This window comes from Pleurodeles waltl, chromosome 2_1 (assembly GCF_031143425.1).
Source record: "Pleurodeles waltl isolate 20211129_DDA chromosome 2_1, aPleWal1.hap1.20221129, whole genome shotgun sequence".
NCBI lineage: Eukaryota > Metazoa > Chordata > Amphibia > Caudata > Salamandridae > Pleurodeles > Pleurodeles waltl.
This window is the reverse complement of record NC_090438.1, coordinates 581,913,190-581,928,779: the sequence shown is the minus strand read 5'-3', so window position 1 is coordinate 581,928,779 and position 15,590 is coordinate 581,913,190. Positions and strand designations below refer to the sequence as shown.

The window sequence follows — 15,590 nt, the reverse complement described above, 5'->3', positions numbered from 1 at the left end:
GGCGTACTACTCCTGATGACTATTAAAGTGCTTTTCGACGAGTAGCACACTACTCCAGGACCCCTGGTGGTTTTGTGGTAGATTAGAAGAGGGAAATATAAGTTGTTATTGGGAGTGGTGGACATGCAAGCCTTTCAGTTGCATGGATAGGATAAAGGATTAATAGAGCAGGGGAGTCTTTAGAAAGGATTGTTTGGCATTTCATAGTAGTAAAAGAGGGTTGGGATGAGTCAGAGTGGAGTAGGGAATATTTTGAAAGAGGTGTTCGTCGTAGGGGAGTGATTTGAGGAAAATAGTTAATAACTTGTTTTCTGCAGTGGAAGGAAATATATAAATATGTAGATACATAACCTCCCATGAAAGGTATACATACATAGAGATTTTAAGATGATGCATCTATGCAAAATAATCAGGAGATATTAAATTGTACTAGATAAAGTCCTATATGTACATGCATGGATTATTATTTACAAACTCAGACTTTCCATTTTAGCTGTAGAAAAATACATATTTTCATTTTTGTTTCCTATTTTATAATTGTTTTGCTTTCAATTTATATTTGCCCCCCCAATATTTCAATAATGAAGCTCTTATAAATACAGTTCCTATAATCATATTTACACATTGTGACGTGTTATAGGGAAAGAAACCCATAAGTATCCACTCATTGCTTTATATTTTATTAATATATTGATTTAAAAAAACAGCACGTCTTTCTGCTGGAACAGAGTCGAGATAAGAGGTGAAGAGCAGTGTTTATTGGTTCCTATATAATATTTATTGCAAGTGTACTTTAAATAATTTTATATTCAGAAATCAAAAGTGCCAGAAAGGTTTTGCAAATCTCAAAATCTTTTCTCTCTATCGGAAATGTTATCATATTTACATCAACACTGTATCTGCATGCCTTACACATGGTACGTCTGAAATGCCCTTGAGGCAAGTCCTGTGTTTTCTGAGTTGTCATTCATAATCATATTCTTACACAACATAACTCGGAAAGATTTGCTTCTTTTAAAAGTTAATTTCGGATGGTTGTGTACGTTTTTCCAGAGAATCTCATCAGTGTGTCAACCCTTTCTGTTGCCTTGTGTGTAGTACGAGTAGTATAGCTTGGAACCTTTTGGTTATTGTCTTTTTTTATTCTTCAAAAGCAAATTCAGTTTCTTTTTGCCCATAAGGAATACTGTATACAAGGTTTTTGTGTTGATTGCTAGAACTGTGTAAAAGAGTGTTACCTGCTGTTTTCTTTCTAAATAGCTTTATTTCAAGGTTAATTTTGTTAACTGTAGCGTTAAGAACCAGAAATGTAATTCATTAGGATATTCTAATATATTCTATCCTTTAGATGACAGTACACCCCAATACTGGATTGATTATGTTTATGTCACATAGTATGGTACACAGTGTAGTTGTTTTGCTTTTATATTTTTTGATTGCTGTAAAAATGTAATTTTGCATTTTACAAACCTTTTCTAAGATGGTGCCCATGAACTCTTACATTCACAGGTTTTGTTTCATTATCTTCTTTCTCTGTTAAGCACCGTCCATTTGAAATATCGGTGAACTGCTTGCTACCTCTGATCAAGGTGATTGTAGGAGGCTGGCCTGGCTTGTAGTGGGTACCAGAGGTACTTACACCTTGTGCCAGGTCCAGTTATCCCTTATTAGTGTAGAAGAGGTGTTTCTAGCAGCTAAGGCTGATAGAAGGTAGCTATGGCAAAGCAGCTTAGGCTGAACTAGGAGACATGTAAAGCTCCTACTATACCACTGGTGTCATATGCACAATATCATAAGAAAACACAATACACAGATATACTAAAAATAAAGGTACTTCATTTTTATGACAATATGCCAAAAGTATCTCATGAGTACCCTCAGTATGAGGATGAGAAATATACACAAGATATATGTCCACAAACCAAAATTATGCAAGTAATAGCAAAAGAAAGTAATGCAAGCAATGTAAAGTTACAGTAGATTGCAATAGCAGCACATAGGTATAGGGGCAACACAAACCATATACTCCAAAAGTGGAATGCGAACCACGAATGGACCCCCAACCTATGTGAGCTTGTAGAGGGTCGCTGGGACTGGAAGAAAACAGTGAGTGTTAGAAAAATAGCCCACCCCAAGACCCTGAAAGGTAGGTGTAAAGTGCACCTACTACCCCCAGAGAGCACAGAAGTCGTGATGGGGATTCTGCAAGGAGAACAAACACCAGCAATGCAACAATAGTGGATTTCCGGACCTGAGTACCTGTAAGACAAGGGGACCAAGTCCAAGAGTCGTGACAGTGTCGAGAGTGGGCAGGAGCCCAGGAAATGCCAGCTGAGGGTGCAAGGAAGCTGCCACCGGGTAGAAGAAGCTTGGTGTTCTGCAAGAACGAAGAGGACTAGGAACTTCCCTTTTAGAGGATGGATGTCCCACGTCGTGAAGAAGCTTGCAGAGGTGTTCCCACTCAGAAAGACCGCAAACAAGCCTTGCTAGCTGCAAGGGTAGCGGTTAGGGTTTTTGGATGCTGCTGTGGCCCAGGAGGGACCAGGATGTCGCCACTTGGATGAGGAGACAGAGGGGGCGCCCAGCAAATCAGGGAGCCCTCACAGAAGCAGGCAGCACCCGCGGAAGTACCTGAACAGGCACTCAGAAGAAAAGTGAACCGGAGTCCACCCAAAGTCACAAAAGCGAGTCCCACGACGCTGGAGGACAACTCAGAAGGTTGTGCACTGCAGGTTAGAGTGTAGGGGACCCAGGCTTGGCTGTGCACGAAAGAAATCCTGGAAGATTGCACAAGAACCGGAGCAGCTGCAAATCACGCGGTACCCAGCAATACAGTCTAGCGTGGGGAGGCAAGGACTTACCTCCACCAAACTTGGACTGAAGAGTCACTGGACTTTGGGAGTCACTGGACTGTGGGAGTCACTGGACTGTGGGAGTCACTGGACTGTGGGAGTCACTGGACTGTGGGAGTCACTGGACTGTGGGAGTCACTGGACTGTGGGAGTCACTTGGACAGAGGGAGTCACTTGGACAGAGTTGCTGAGTTCCAGGGACCACGCTCGTCGTGCTGAGAGGGGATCCAGAGGACCGGTGATGCAGTTTTTTGTTGCCTGCGGTTGCAGGGGGAAGATTCCGTCGACCCACGGGAGATTTCTTCAGAGCTCCTGGTGCAGGGAGGAGGCAGGCTACCCCCAGAGCATGCACCACTTGGAAACAGTCAAGAAAGCCGGCAGGATGAGATGCAGAGGAACTCTGGTGAGCTCTTGCATTCGTTATCTGGTGAGATCCCCAAGCAGAGACCCTAAATAGCCAGAAAAGGAGGTTTGGCTACCTAGGAAGGATGATTGGCTACCAAGAGAGGTAAGAGCCTATCAGAAGGAGCCTCTGATGTCACCTGCTGGCACTGGCCACTCAGAGCAGTCCAGTGTGCCACAAACACCTCTGCTTCCAAGATGGCAGAGGTCTGGGACACACTGGAGGAGCTGTCAGGGGAGTGGTCACTCCCCTTTCCTTTGTCCAGTTTTGCGCCAGAGCAGGGCTGGGGGATCCCTGAACCGGTGTAGACTGGCTTATGCAGAGATGGGCACCATCTGTGCCCATCAAAGCATTTCCAGAGGCTGGGGGAGGCTACTCCTCCCCAGCCTTCACACCTATTTCCAAAGGGAGAGGGTGTGACACCCTCTCTCAGAGGAAGTTCTTTGTTCTGCCTTCCTGGGCCAGGGCTGCCTGGACCCCAGGAGGGCAGAAACCTGTCTGAGGGGTTGGCAGCAGAAGTTGCAGTGGAGACCCCGGAAAGGCAGTTTGGCAGTACCCGGGTTCTGTGCTAGAGACCGGGGGTTCATGGAATTGTCACCCCAATGCCAGAATGGCATTGGGGTGATAATTCCATGATCTTAGACATGTTACATGGCCATGTTCGGAGTTACCATTGTGACGCTGTACATAGGTAGTGACCTATGTACAGTGCCCGTGTGTAATGGTTTCCCCGCACTCACAAAGTCCGGGGAATTTGCCCTGAACGATGTGGGGGCACCTTGGCTAGTGCCAGGGTGCCCTCACACTAAGTAACTTTGCACCCAACCTTCACCAGGTGAAGTTTAGACATATAGGTGACTTATAAGTTACTTAAGTGCAGTGGTATATGGCTTGCGAAATAACGTGGACGTTATTTCACGCAGGCTGCAGTGGCAGGCCTGTGTAAGAATTATCAGAGCTCCCTATGGGTGGCAAAAGAAATGCTGCAGCCCATAGGGATCTCCTGGAACCCCAATACCCTGGGTATCTCAGTACCATATACTAGGGAATTATATGGGTGTACCAGTATGCCAATGTGAATTGGTGAAATTTGTCACTAGCCTGTTAGTGACAAATTTGGAAAGCAGAGAGAACATAACCACTGAGGTTCTGGTTAGCAGAGCCTCAGTGAGACAGTTAGTCATCACACAGGGAACACATACAGGGCACATACTTATTAGCACTGGGGCCCAGCCTGGCATGGTCCCAGTGACACATAGACTAAAACAACATATATACAGTGAAATATGGGGGTAACATGCCAGGCAAGATGGTACTTTCCTACAGAGATGGCTCCCAGAAATGCGTTGGGAAGTTTGTTGTTTTCAATAAGCACTGCTCTTCTCCTCTGAGAGCTCCTCTCTCACTCTCTGTGCCGGCAGAAGGGCATTGTTGTTTTGGAATCTATATATGAGCCTCACACCCGTCCATGAGCTGGCACTTCAAGAGGCTGGGAGTAATGTGAACTCGGGGATATATACATATATTATATAGATGTGTGTGTGTGTATATATGTGTATATGTTCGATGGCATGTGTAGCTGCAGATACACATGCTGTGCACAGTCCGCTGTCTGGTGTTGGGCTCGGAGTGTTACAAGTTGTTTTTCTTCGAAAAAGTATTTTCGAGTCACGAGACCGAGGGACTCCTCCCCTTTCGGTTCCATTGCGCATGGGCGTCGACTCCATCTTAGATTGTTTTTTTTCCGCCATCGGGTTCGGACGTGTTCCTTTTCGCTCCGTGTTTCGGGTCGGAAAGTTAGTTAGAATCTCGGAAAAAATCGTCGGTATTGTTTCGTTCGGTATCGGGTTAGTTAGCACAAATCGACACCGAATCTTGAAGAGCTCCGGTGACCCTTCGGGGTAATTTCGATCCCCCGTCGGGGCCTGGTCGGCCCGACCGCGTGCGACTTCAAGACTGATGGAACGGACCCCGTTCCGCTTCTGTCCTAAATGCCATAGCAAATATCCGTATACGGATCAGCATCTGGTCTGTAACTTGTGCCTTTCCCCGGAGCACAAGGAGGATACGTCTGAAGCCTGTCGAGCGTTTCGGTCGAGGAAAACGCTCAGAGACCGAAGAACCAGAAGATTACAAATGGCGTCCACGCCGACAGGACAACATCGGTTCGAGGACGAAGAGGAAGCGTTCTCCATCCCGAGTCGGATTCGGGGGAATCCGACGCCGAAGACATAACAACCGTGAGTAAAACGTCGAAAATTAGGACTCACGAAAAGTCCACAAAAGCCCAGGGGACGCCACTGCCAACAGGCCATGGCTTAACCCAAAAACTAGGTGACCGAGCCAAGGCACCGAAAAAGGGCATGCTGGTGTCGAAGTCATCCGACTCCGGTCGTGATACCGCCACACAGCAACCTCGGAGCCGAGACACCAGCTCCGAGACAATTCGGCGCAGAGACAGCGGCACCGAAGATGTTCGGCACCGAGATACCACGCCGAAATCAAAGAAATCTTCTTCGGAGCCTAAAAAGCCTACCGAAACGGTTTTGGTACCGAAAAAAGCCTCGGAACCAAAAATTAGTTCCTATACAGAGGAACAAGGACTAAACACCCAATTGCATAGATTTGGTGAAGAGCTTCAAACTGTAGAAACTGACTACACTCAAAGGAGGCTTCACATCCAGGAAGACACAGGGAAGATAACCACTCTTCCCCCAATCAAGATGAAAAGGAAACTTGTTTTCCAACAAGGGGACAAGCAACCACAAGCAAAGGTGGTAAAGAAAGTAATACCACCACCTTCTCCACCACAATCAACACATGCATCACCGGCGCAAACTCCATCACTAACGCACTCACCAGCTCATACCACAATGAGCCAGGATGATCCCGATGCATGGGACCTCTACGACGCCCCAGTGTCTGACAATAGTCCAGACTCATATCCAACTAAACCGTCACCACCTGAGGACAGTACATCATATGCACAGGTGGTCGCAAGGGCAGCCGAATTCCACAATGTCTCACTACATTCGGAACCTATTGAGGATGACTTTCTCTTTAACACCCTGTCCTCCACCCATAGCCAGTATCAAAGCCTTCCCATGCTCCCAGGAATGCTAAGGCACTCAAAACAAATATTTCAGGAGCCAGTTAAAGGCAGAGCCATAACTCCAAGGGTGGAGAAAAAATATAAGGCACCTCCCACAGACCCAATATTTATTACAACACAACTAACACCGGACTCAGTAGTTGTGGGGGTGGCTCGTAAAAGAGCCAACTCTCATACATCAGGCGACGCACCACCTCCAGACAAGGAGAGCCGCAAATTTGATGCAGTGGGAAAAAGAGTTGCAGCACAAGCAGCAAATCAGTGGCGTATCGCCAACTCGCAAGCACTCTTGGCAAGATACGACAGGGCTCATTGGGATGAAATGCAACATCTCATCGAACACCTTCCCAAGGAGTTCCAAACAAGAGCGCAACAAGTGGTGGAAGAGGGACAAAGTATCTCGAACAATCAGATACGGTCTTCCATGGATGCAGCCGATACAGCTGCAAGGACAATAAACACTGCAGTCACAATACGGAGGCACGCTTGGCTGCGCACTTCTGGGTTCAAACCCGAAATCCAACAGGCTGTGCTCAATATGCCGTTTAATGAACAGCAATTGTTTGGGCCGGAGGTAGACACTGCCATTGAAAAACTAAAAAAGGACACTGATACAGCCAAAGCCATGGGCGCACTCTACTCCCCGCAGAGCAGAGGCACATTTCGGAAGACACCTTTTAGGGGAGGGTTTCGGGGTCAACCCACAGAAACCAACACTTCACAGACAAGACCACCTACCTACCAGGGTCAATATCAAAGGGGAGGTTTTCGGGGACAATATAGAGGAGGCCAATTCCCAAGAAGTCGGGGAAAATTTCAAGGTCCCAAAACCCCTCAAAATAAACAGTGACTCACAAGTCACACAACCCCATCACACAACACCAGTGGGGGGAAGACTTAGCCAATTCTACGAATCTTGGGAAGAAATAACAATAGAAACTTGGGTCTTAGCAATTATCCAACATGGCTATTGCATAGAATTTCACAAATTCCCTCCAGACGTCCCACCGAAAACACACAATGGCCCTCATTCTGACCCTGGCGGTCAAAGACCGCCAGGGCGGAGGACCGCGGGAGCACCGCCGACAGGCCGGCGGTGCTCCAATGGGGATTCCGACCGCGGCGGTAAAGCCGCGGTCGGACCGGCACCACTGGCGGGCTCCCGCCAGTGTACCGCCGCCCCATTGAATCCTCCACGGCGGCGCAGCTTGCTGCACCGCCGCGGGGATTCCGACCCCCCCTACCGCCATCCAGATCCCGGCGGTCCGACCGCCGGGATCCGGATGGCGGTAGGGGGGGTCGCGGGCCCCTGGGGGCCCCTGCAGTGCCCATGCCACTGGCATGGGCATTGCAGGGGCCCCCGTAAGAGGGCCCCTACATGTATTTCACTGTCAGCTGCGCAGACAGTGAAATACGCGACGGGTGCAACTGCACCCGTCGCACAGCTTCCACTCCGCCGGCTCGATTCCGAGCCGGCTTCATCGTGGAAGCCTCTTTCCCGCTGGGCTGGGCTGGCTGGCGGTCTGAAGGCGACCGCCCGCCAGCCCAGCGGGAAAGTCAGAATTACCGCCGCGGTCTTTCGACCGCGGAACGGTAACCTGACGGCGGGACTTTGGCGGGCGGCCTCCGCCGCCCGCCAAGGTCAGAATGAGGGCCAATATGTCAAAACAGCATATAGATCTTCTAGGACTAGAAGTTCAAGCATTACTACAAAAAGACGCAATAGAATTAGTACCAAGCCTACAGAAAAACACAGGAGTTTACTCACTGTATTTTCTAATACCAAAGAAGGACAAAACTCTGAGACCAATACTAGATCTCAGAACACTAAATACCTACATCAAATCAGACCACTTTCACATGGTCACATTACAAGACGTAATCCCACTGCTCAAACAGCAAGACTACATGACAACATTAGACCTAAAGGATGCGTCTTTCCACATACCGATACATCCTTCTCACAGGAAATACCTAAGGTTCGTATTCAATGGAATACATTACCAATTCAAAGTGTTGCCATTCGGAATAACAACTGCGCCAAGAGTCTTTACAAAATGCCTGCCAGTAGTAGCTGCACATATCAGAAGGCAGCAGATACACGTGTTCCCTTACTTAGACGACTGGTTAATCAAGACCAACACGCTAACAAGGTGTTCACGTCAGACAAAGTATGTCATACAGACCCTTCACAAGCTGGGTTTCTCCATCAACTATGCAAAGTCACACCTTTTGCCGTGTCAAACACAGCAATACTTAGGAGCGACAATCAACACAACAGAAGGGATAGCCACTCCAAGTCCACAAAGGGTTCAAACATTTCACAAGGTGATACAGGCCATGTATCCAACACAAAAGATACAAGCAAAAATGGTATTAAAACTCCTAGGCATGATGTCTTCATGCATAGCCATTGTCCCAAACGCAAGATTGCACATGCGGCCCTTACAACAATGCCTAGCATCACAATGGTCACAGGCACAGGGTCAACTTCTAGATCTGGTGTTGATAGACCGCCAAACATACATCTCGCTTCTATGGTGGAACAGTACAAATTTAAACAAAGGGCGGCCTTTCCAAGACCCAGTGCCACAATACGTCATAACAACGGATGCTTCCATGACAGGGTGGGGAGCACACCTCAATCAACACAGCATCCAAGGACAATGGGACATACATCAAAGGAAGTTTCACATAAATCACTTAGAACTGTTAGCAGTATTTCTAGCGTTGAAAGCATTTCAACCCATAATAACCCACAAATACATTCTTGTCAAAACAGACAACATGACAACAATGTATTATTTAAACAAACAGGGGGGGGGACACTCGACACAGTTGTGTCTCCTAACACAAAAAATATGGCATTGGGCAATCCACAACCACATTTGCCTAATAGCACAATTTATTCCAGGGATCCAGAACCAGCTAGCAGACAATCTCTCTCGGGATCACCAACAAGTCCACGAATGGGAAATTCACCCCCAAATACTGAACACTTACTTTCAAATTTGGGGAACACCTCAAATAGATCTATTTGCAACAAAAGAAAACGCAAAATGCCAAAACTTCGCATCCAGGTTTCCACACCATCAATCCCAAGGCAATGCTCTATGGATGAATTGGTCAGGGATATTTGCGTACGCTTTTCCCCCTCTCCCTCTCCTTCCATATCTAGTAAACAGATTGAGTCAAAACAAACTCAAACTCATACTAATAGCACCAACATGGGCAAAACAACCTTGGTATACAACACTACTAGACCTGTCAGTAGTACCTCATGTCAAGCTACCCAACAGACCAGATCTGTTAACACAACACAAACAACAGATCAGGCATCCAAACCCAGCATCGCTGAATCTAGCAATTTGGCTCCTGAAATCCTAGAATTTGGACACTTAGACCTCACACAAGAGTGTATGGAGGTCATAAAACAAGCTAGAAAACCTTCCACTAGACACTGCTATGCAAATAAATGGAAAAGATTTGTTTGTTACTGCCATGATAATCAAATTCAACCATTGCACGCATCTCCAAAAGATGTAGTAGGATATTTACTACATTTGCAAAAATCAAATCTAGCTTTCTCTTCCATAAAGATACATCTCACCGCAATATCTGCTTACCTGCAGACTACTCATTCAACTTCCCTATTTAGAATACCTGTCATTAAAGCGTTTATGGAAGGCCTAAAGAGAATTATACCACCAAGGACACCACCTGTTCCTTCATGGAACCTCAACATTGTCTTAACAAGGCTCATGGGTCCACCTTTCTCATTGCCATCACATCTCTAAGAAGAGTGAGTGAGATTCAGGCATTTACCATACAAGAACCATTTATTCAAATACACAAGAATAAGGTAGTTCTAAGAACAAATCCAAAATTCTTACCAAAGGTTATCTCACCGTTCCACTTAAATCAAACAGTAGAATTACCAGTGTTCTTCCCACAGCCAGATTCGGTAGCTGAAAGAGCACTACATACATTAGACATCAAGAGAGCACTAATGTACTACATTGACAGAACAAAACAAATCAGGAAGACAAAACAACTATTTATTGCCTTTCAAAAACCTCATACAGGAAATCCAATTTCAAAACAAGGTATTGCTAGGTGGATAGTTAAGTGTATTCAAACCTGCTATCTTAAAGCAAAAAGAGAGCTGCCTATTACACCAAAGGCACACTCAACCAGAAAGAAAGGAGCTACCATGGCCTTTCTAGGGAATATTCCAATGAACGAAATATGTAAGGCAGCAACCTGGTCTACGCCTCATACATTCACTAAGCATTACTGTGTAGATGTGTTAGCAACACAACAAGCCACTGTAGGACAGGCTATACTGAGAACATTATTTCAGACAACTTCAACTCCTACAGGCTGACCACCGCTTTTGGGGAGATTACTGATTTGTAGTCTATGCACAGCATGTGTATCTGCAGCTACACATGCCATCGAACGGAAAATGTCACTTACCCAGTGTACATCTGTTCGTGGCATGTTGCGCTGCAGATTCACATGCGCCCTCCCACCTCCCTGGGAGCCTGTAGCCGTTTTAGTTGCATGTAAATTGTAAATATGCAAATAAATATTCCTTTAATACACAATATGTACATACATTTCTACTCCACTGCATGGGCACCTCTAGTATCCTTACTTTACCAACTCCTACCTCACCCTTTGCGGGGAAAACAATCTAAGATGGAGTCGACGCCCATGCGCAATGGAGCCGACAGGGAGGAGTCACTCGGTCCCGTGACTCAAAAAGACTTCTTCGAAGAAAAACTACTTGTAACACTCCGAGCCCAACACTAAATAGCAGGATAATGCACAGCATGTGAATCTGCAGCGCAACATGCCACGAACAGATGTACACTGGGTAAGTGACATTTTCCATATATATCAAAACAAATCCCTTTCAGGGTTAGAGTGACGCATAAATTATGCAAAAAAGAATAGAGCATTTATATATATATACATGTATATATATATGTATATATATATATATGTGTGTTTGTGTGTGTGTGTGTATATATATATATATATATATATATATATTACCTACTGGCGGTCACCAGTAGGTAGTTATAGTTAGGACATAATTCCCATAGACAAACCATTATTTGTTTTGCCACTAACTCTGGGGCCATTTGATGAACCTTTAGGAATTTTTCAAAACTTAAAAACTTATACGCTACGCTGTCTTGAAAGTTTCAGGGTAATCCATCAAGTGGGGGCCGAGAAAAAGTGGGGGGGTCGTAAATCGCATTTTACCCATTCAATTTCCCATAGGGATTTTGAACATGGCTATAACCCAAACTGCTGAACAGAATTACACCACATTTGTCAAAAAGGTAGATCTTGGTACAGAAAGATCTCTTTTCATTATTTGGTATAAATCTGTCTTGTAGTTTTTGAGAAATTTAAAGAAAAAAAATATAGATATCTAGGGATGCTGATTCTCTGCAGATCTGACAGTCCCATGCTGATATCGGATTGGCTGCCAACACTTCAACCAGGAAGTGTTGGCAGCCATTTTGGTCAATAAGACTCTGACCCCTAGGCCTTGTGTTGGGGTCCCATAGAGAACCCAACAGGGCCAAAAATCATTTGTTATGTTTGCAGCGAAAATTGCAGAGGATCCATGAATCCCTGCAAACATTTTTTTTTTTTTTTTTTTTTTTTAATCAAGCGGGGTCTCCCTAGCTTGTTTTAAACTCTGCCCCTGGTTGGCCCAGGAGACGGGGACACACACAGTCCCTCTTCCATTGGCCAATCTAAGCCTCAGGGACTGCCACCTCCCTGGGGCAGGTCAAATAAAAATTGAGGTGGGGGGTAGGAGCTTTGACAGCTCCCACCAAGTGAGAGCAAACAGTAAGTCCTCTGCTAGTGGGTGGTAACAGAAAAACTGCTCCCACTCGCTAGTAGCAGACTTCTTATCTGTTTTCCTGCCTGCTGTGAAGCAGGCTGGAAAACAGATAAAAGAATTGCTCCTGCATGCAGGGAGCAGCAATTTATGCTGCTCCTTGTGTGTGGAAGCTATGCCAGCCAGGCTAGGGCACCCAGCGACACCTTGCACACTCTCCATGCACTGCTACTTATCCCACATATTCATCAGTAATGACATTTTGTATGACATCATATTATAACTGCAACATTTAGATTGAAATTAGTGATGGCAAAACTGTGCATGTCGGGGCCGCAAGTTATAGTCTTGTTAGGTCACAAGTTATAGTTTCTTGATAAATATAACTATAAGTGTAGAATTTCTATGGCTTTGTGCGTGTAAAATCTGAACCTAACTATATGGTGAGAATGTTATAAAATTCTTTGTTTGCACATTTTGCATTCTGAACTTTCTTTTAAATACTAGCTTTATTTTTAGTTTTTTGATAGATGACGTGTATATTCTGTTATGTTTATTCTGTTGTGTTTCTATAGGCAAATTTTGTGTTTCTTGAGTGTTGTTTGTTTTGAAGCAGGTGTGTGCAGCTTTGCAGTTTGTTGTTTGTTGTTTAATCTTTATTAGTTCTGTATTCACCCAAGGTGCTTGTTTTCTTTTGGCATGTTCTGTTTGTTTTTATTGGAATAATGACATCAGCAGGTTCCAGGATGAACTCATAGGATTTTTGAACTTATAATTTATTGTGTTCAGGTCTGTGTTGGATGTCAGTCGTGCTTCTAGGTCCTCGGAATTCAGTTTGTTCCAAGGTCGATATGTGCTTGCTGTAAGGTGGGCTTAAGGTGTGGAGGGCTCTGGTATTGTGTGTTGGAAAGCTTCCTGATGGTGGTCTGACCCACGTGACTTGAGTAATCCTTCAGAAAGTGACTAGTTTTGGATTGGCAAAGATGACATCTAGAAGGTGTCTGGTGATGTGTGTGGGTTTAGGGACAATCTGAAGTAGATTCAGTGTGGCTAAGTTATTGATGATATTTCTGTGATGGGCGTTATTAACTGTATCAAACTATGTGTGTAGGTCACCAAGGATGCATATGTTGGAGTATAGTGTCAGAAGGTTTCTGTTTAGTGTTGTTAAGATTTAAACATGTGGGTGAAAAGTTGGTTTATATTGTGTATTTGTTATGTGTATTACATGAGGGTGGGAGTGTTTGTATTGTGTGATGGAAAGTAGTAAGTTATTTTGTGTGTGTTTTGTTTTTGGGTTGTAATGATATGTGACATTGGTGTACTGAGTTTGTGTGGATGATTTTGATTTAAAGTGTTGGGGAGTGTAAGGGAAAAGGGGGTGGTGCTGTGCATTGGAAGCGGGTGAATGTGTTTTATGAGAGGGGATTGGCAGGGGTTATGAGTGTTTGTAGTAAATTTGGTAGCAGGAAGAGGTAATGTGTAGTGGAGTGAAGTTTAAGAAGTGTTGGTTGTGTGTTTAGGTAAAAGGAGGGGTGGGGTGTTGAAGGATGAAATGAGAGAGTGTTAATTATAGGGTTGGTGATGTCGTAATGGGGTCTGTTAGAGTAAGTAGTGGGGGAGATATTTTTGTATGTAAAGGGAGTGTGTTTGAAGGAATTAAGGTTATTTATAATGTGGGTATGTGTTATGTTGATGTATGGGTTTGATAGTGATACAGATCAGAGTAGTGGTTTGTGTGAGGGTGAAGGTGCCATTGTGTGGCAGTAGGTACGGAAGGGTATATAGATGTGTTTTGTAGTTGTTGTTCTGACATTGAAATGTGGATAGAGTTTGTTGTGAATGAGTAGTTTGCCTTTGCTGAGGTTGTGTTTATATGTTTTAGGTTGTGGATGACTTAGGGTGGTGGCTGGTAAATGGGAAAAAGGCAGCATTTCTTGCCCTAGGCCTGACTCGGCCCAAACTGGCGATGCCCTTGTCCTCTTCACCTTTAGAAGAGACGACCTGGGAGGCGGGCTTGTAAAGGCTGGAGGTGAGGTCAACTGACCCTGTCAATCTCTTAGGCTTACCTGCTGGCTAAGCTAAGTGGTCACCTAACAACACCCAAGTGGTTGCACTTGGAGGAGGTGCTTGTGCTGCTCTCTAATCCACAAGCTGTTTCTGGAGAGCAGGTAGAAAGAGGGGGATCTCCAGAGTGAGAAGCAGGAAAATGGCTTTTTGAGAAGTAAAGTTTTTTGTTGATGGGGGCAGCACTGCACAAAAAACAGCACAGTTTAAAACAAAAATGCTAAACTATAGTTCTAAACAAGCATGAGGAGCACACAGCTATTAGGCTGGTAGGCAGGCTCACGGAGCTTCAAGTTGCATGGTAAAGTATCTTTTTAACAAGATTGACTGTGCTTCTGGCAATTTGTGATTTCACAGTCTCTTCTGTCCAGTGCAGTCAAGTTGTGATTTTTGTAGTCTCTTCTGTACAGGACAATCTGTATTACTGAAACAGTGAATAATATTTCCAGTGTTTTTAAGCAAATACAAGCTGTACATATTCCGGAGTATTTCCTTTTTAACTGTTTATCCCTCCTCAAACCTTTCTGCTTACTTGCAGGGTGTGATTAAAGGCTTCAAGGGAGAATTAATTCATGTTTACAACAAACATGATGGTGCCTTGAAGAACACAGAATATTTCAAGCAGTTAAAGGACAACAGCAATATCATTCTTTTGGGCGATTCCCTTGGAGATTTAACAATGGCTGATGGAGTGCCAAATGTCGAAAGCATCCTAAAGATTGGCTATTTGAATGATAAAGTAAGTAATAATGAGGCAGGCCTTTTGAGTATTTTTTGGCAATTGAATGTTATACTCTAGAAGAACTGACTTCTCACTATTCAGCTGTTGAGTTTTGCAGACATCAGCAATGTTTTGTCCAAGACTGTCGTTACACCCATGTTTGTCATTGTATTTTTTATTAACATAAACTTGTTACGTTTGTGTAGTATTGCTTCATCCGGAATTGTAGGCTGTTCTTCCAGGTTATGTTCATGTGTTATAGTTTATTAATGCTTCAGAATTTAGCCTTCTGGCCTAGGGACCCACCTGGAAGAATACAAAATTTCCAATTGTCATGATCCAAAGGAGAGAGATTTGAAAATAAATATATGCATGCCAACATGAGTAGACCTGGGTAGTTCGGGCAGCTGCTGAAGGTTGTGTTTTCCCGTCTGCCTGTAGACCTGACTGAAAGAGCAGAGAAAGTAGCCACGGCTTGGAGCCACACGAGTGAGTTTTATCATAGAGGATCACTCATGAGGAGAAGAAGGGAAGGATCATTCACCAGCGTTAAAAACCCTGTGTTA

General features: G+C 44.7%; 1 protein-coding gene across 6 annotated transcripts in view; it reads left to right on the top strand.

The window, feature by feature from the left end:
* Nucleotides 1–15,590, top strand: part of NT5C3A (5'-nucleotidase, cytosolic IIIA) — a 286,713-nt gene that overhangs the window by 257,411 nt on the left and 13,712 nt on the right. For all 6 annotated transcript variants that reach the window (XM_069215464.1, XM_069215479.1, XM_069215482.1 and 3 more), the window contains one exon: nt 14,842–15,042. In XM_069215464.1, coding sequence (XP_069071565.1) covers nt 14,842–15,042 — 201 coding nt within the window. The remainder of the gene's footprint in view (nt 1–14,841; nt 15,043–15,590) is intronic.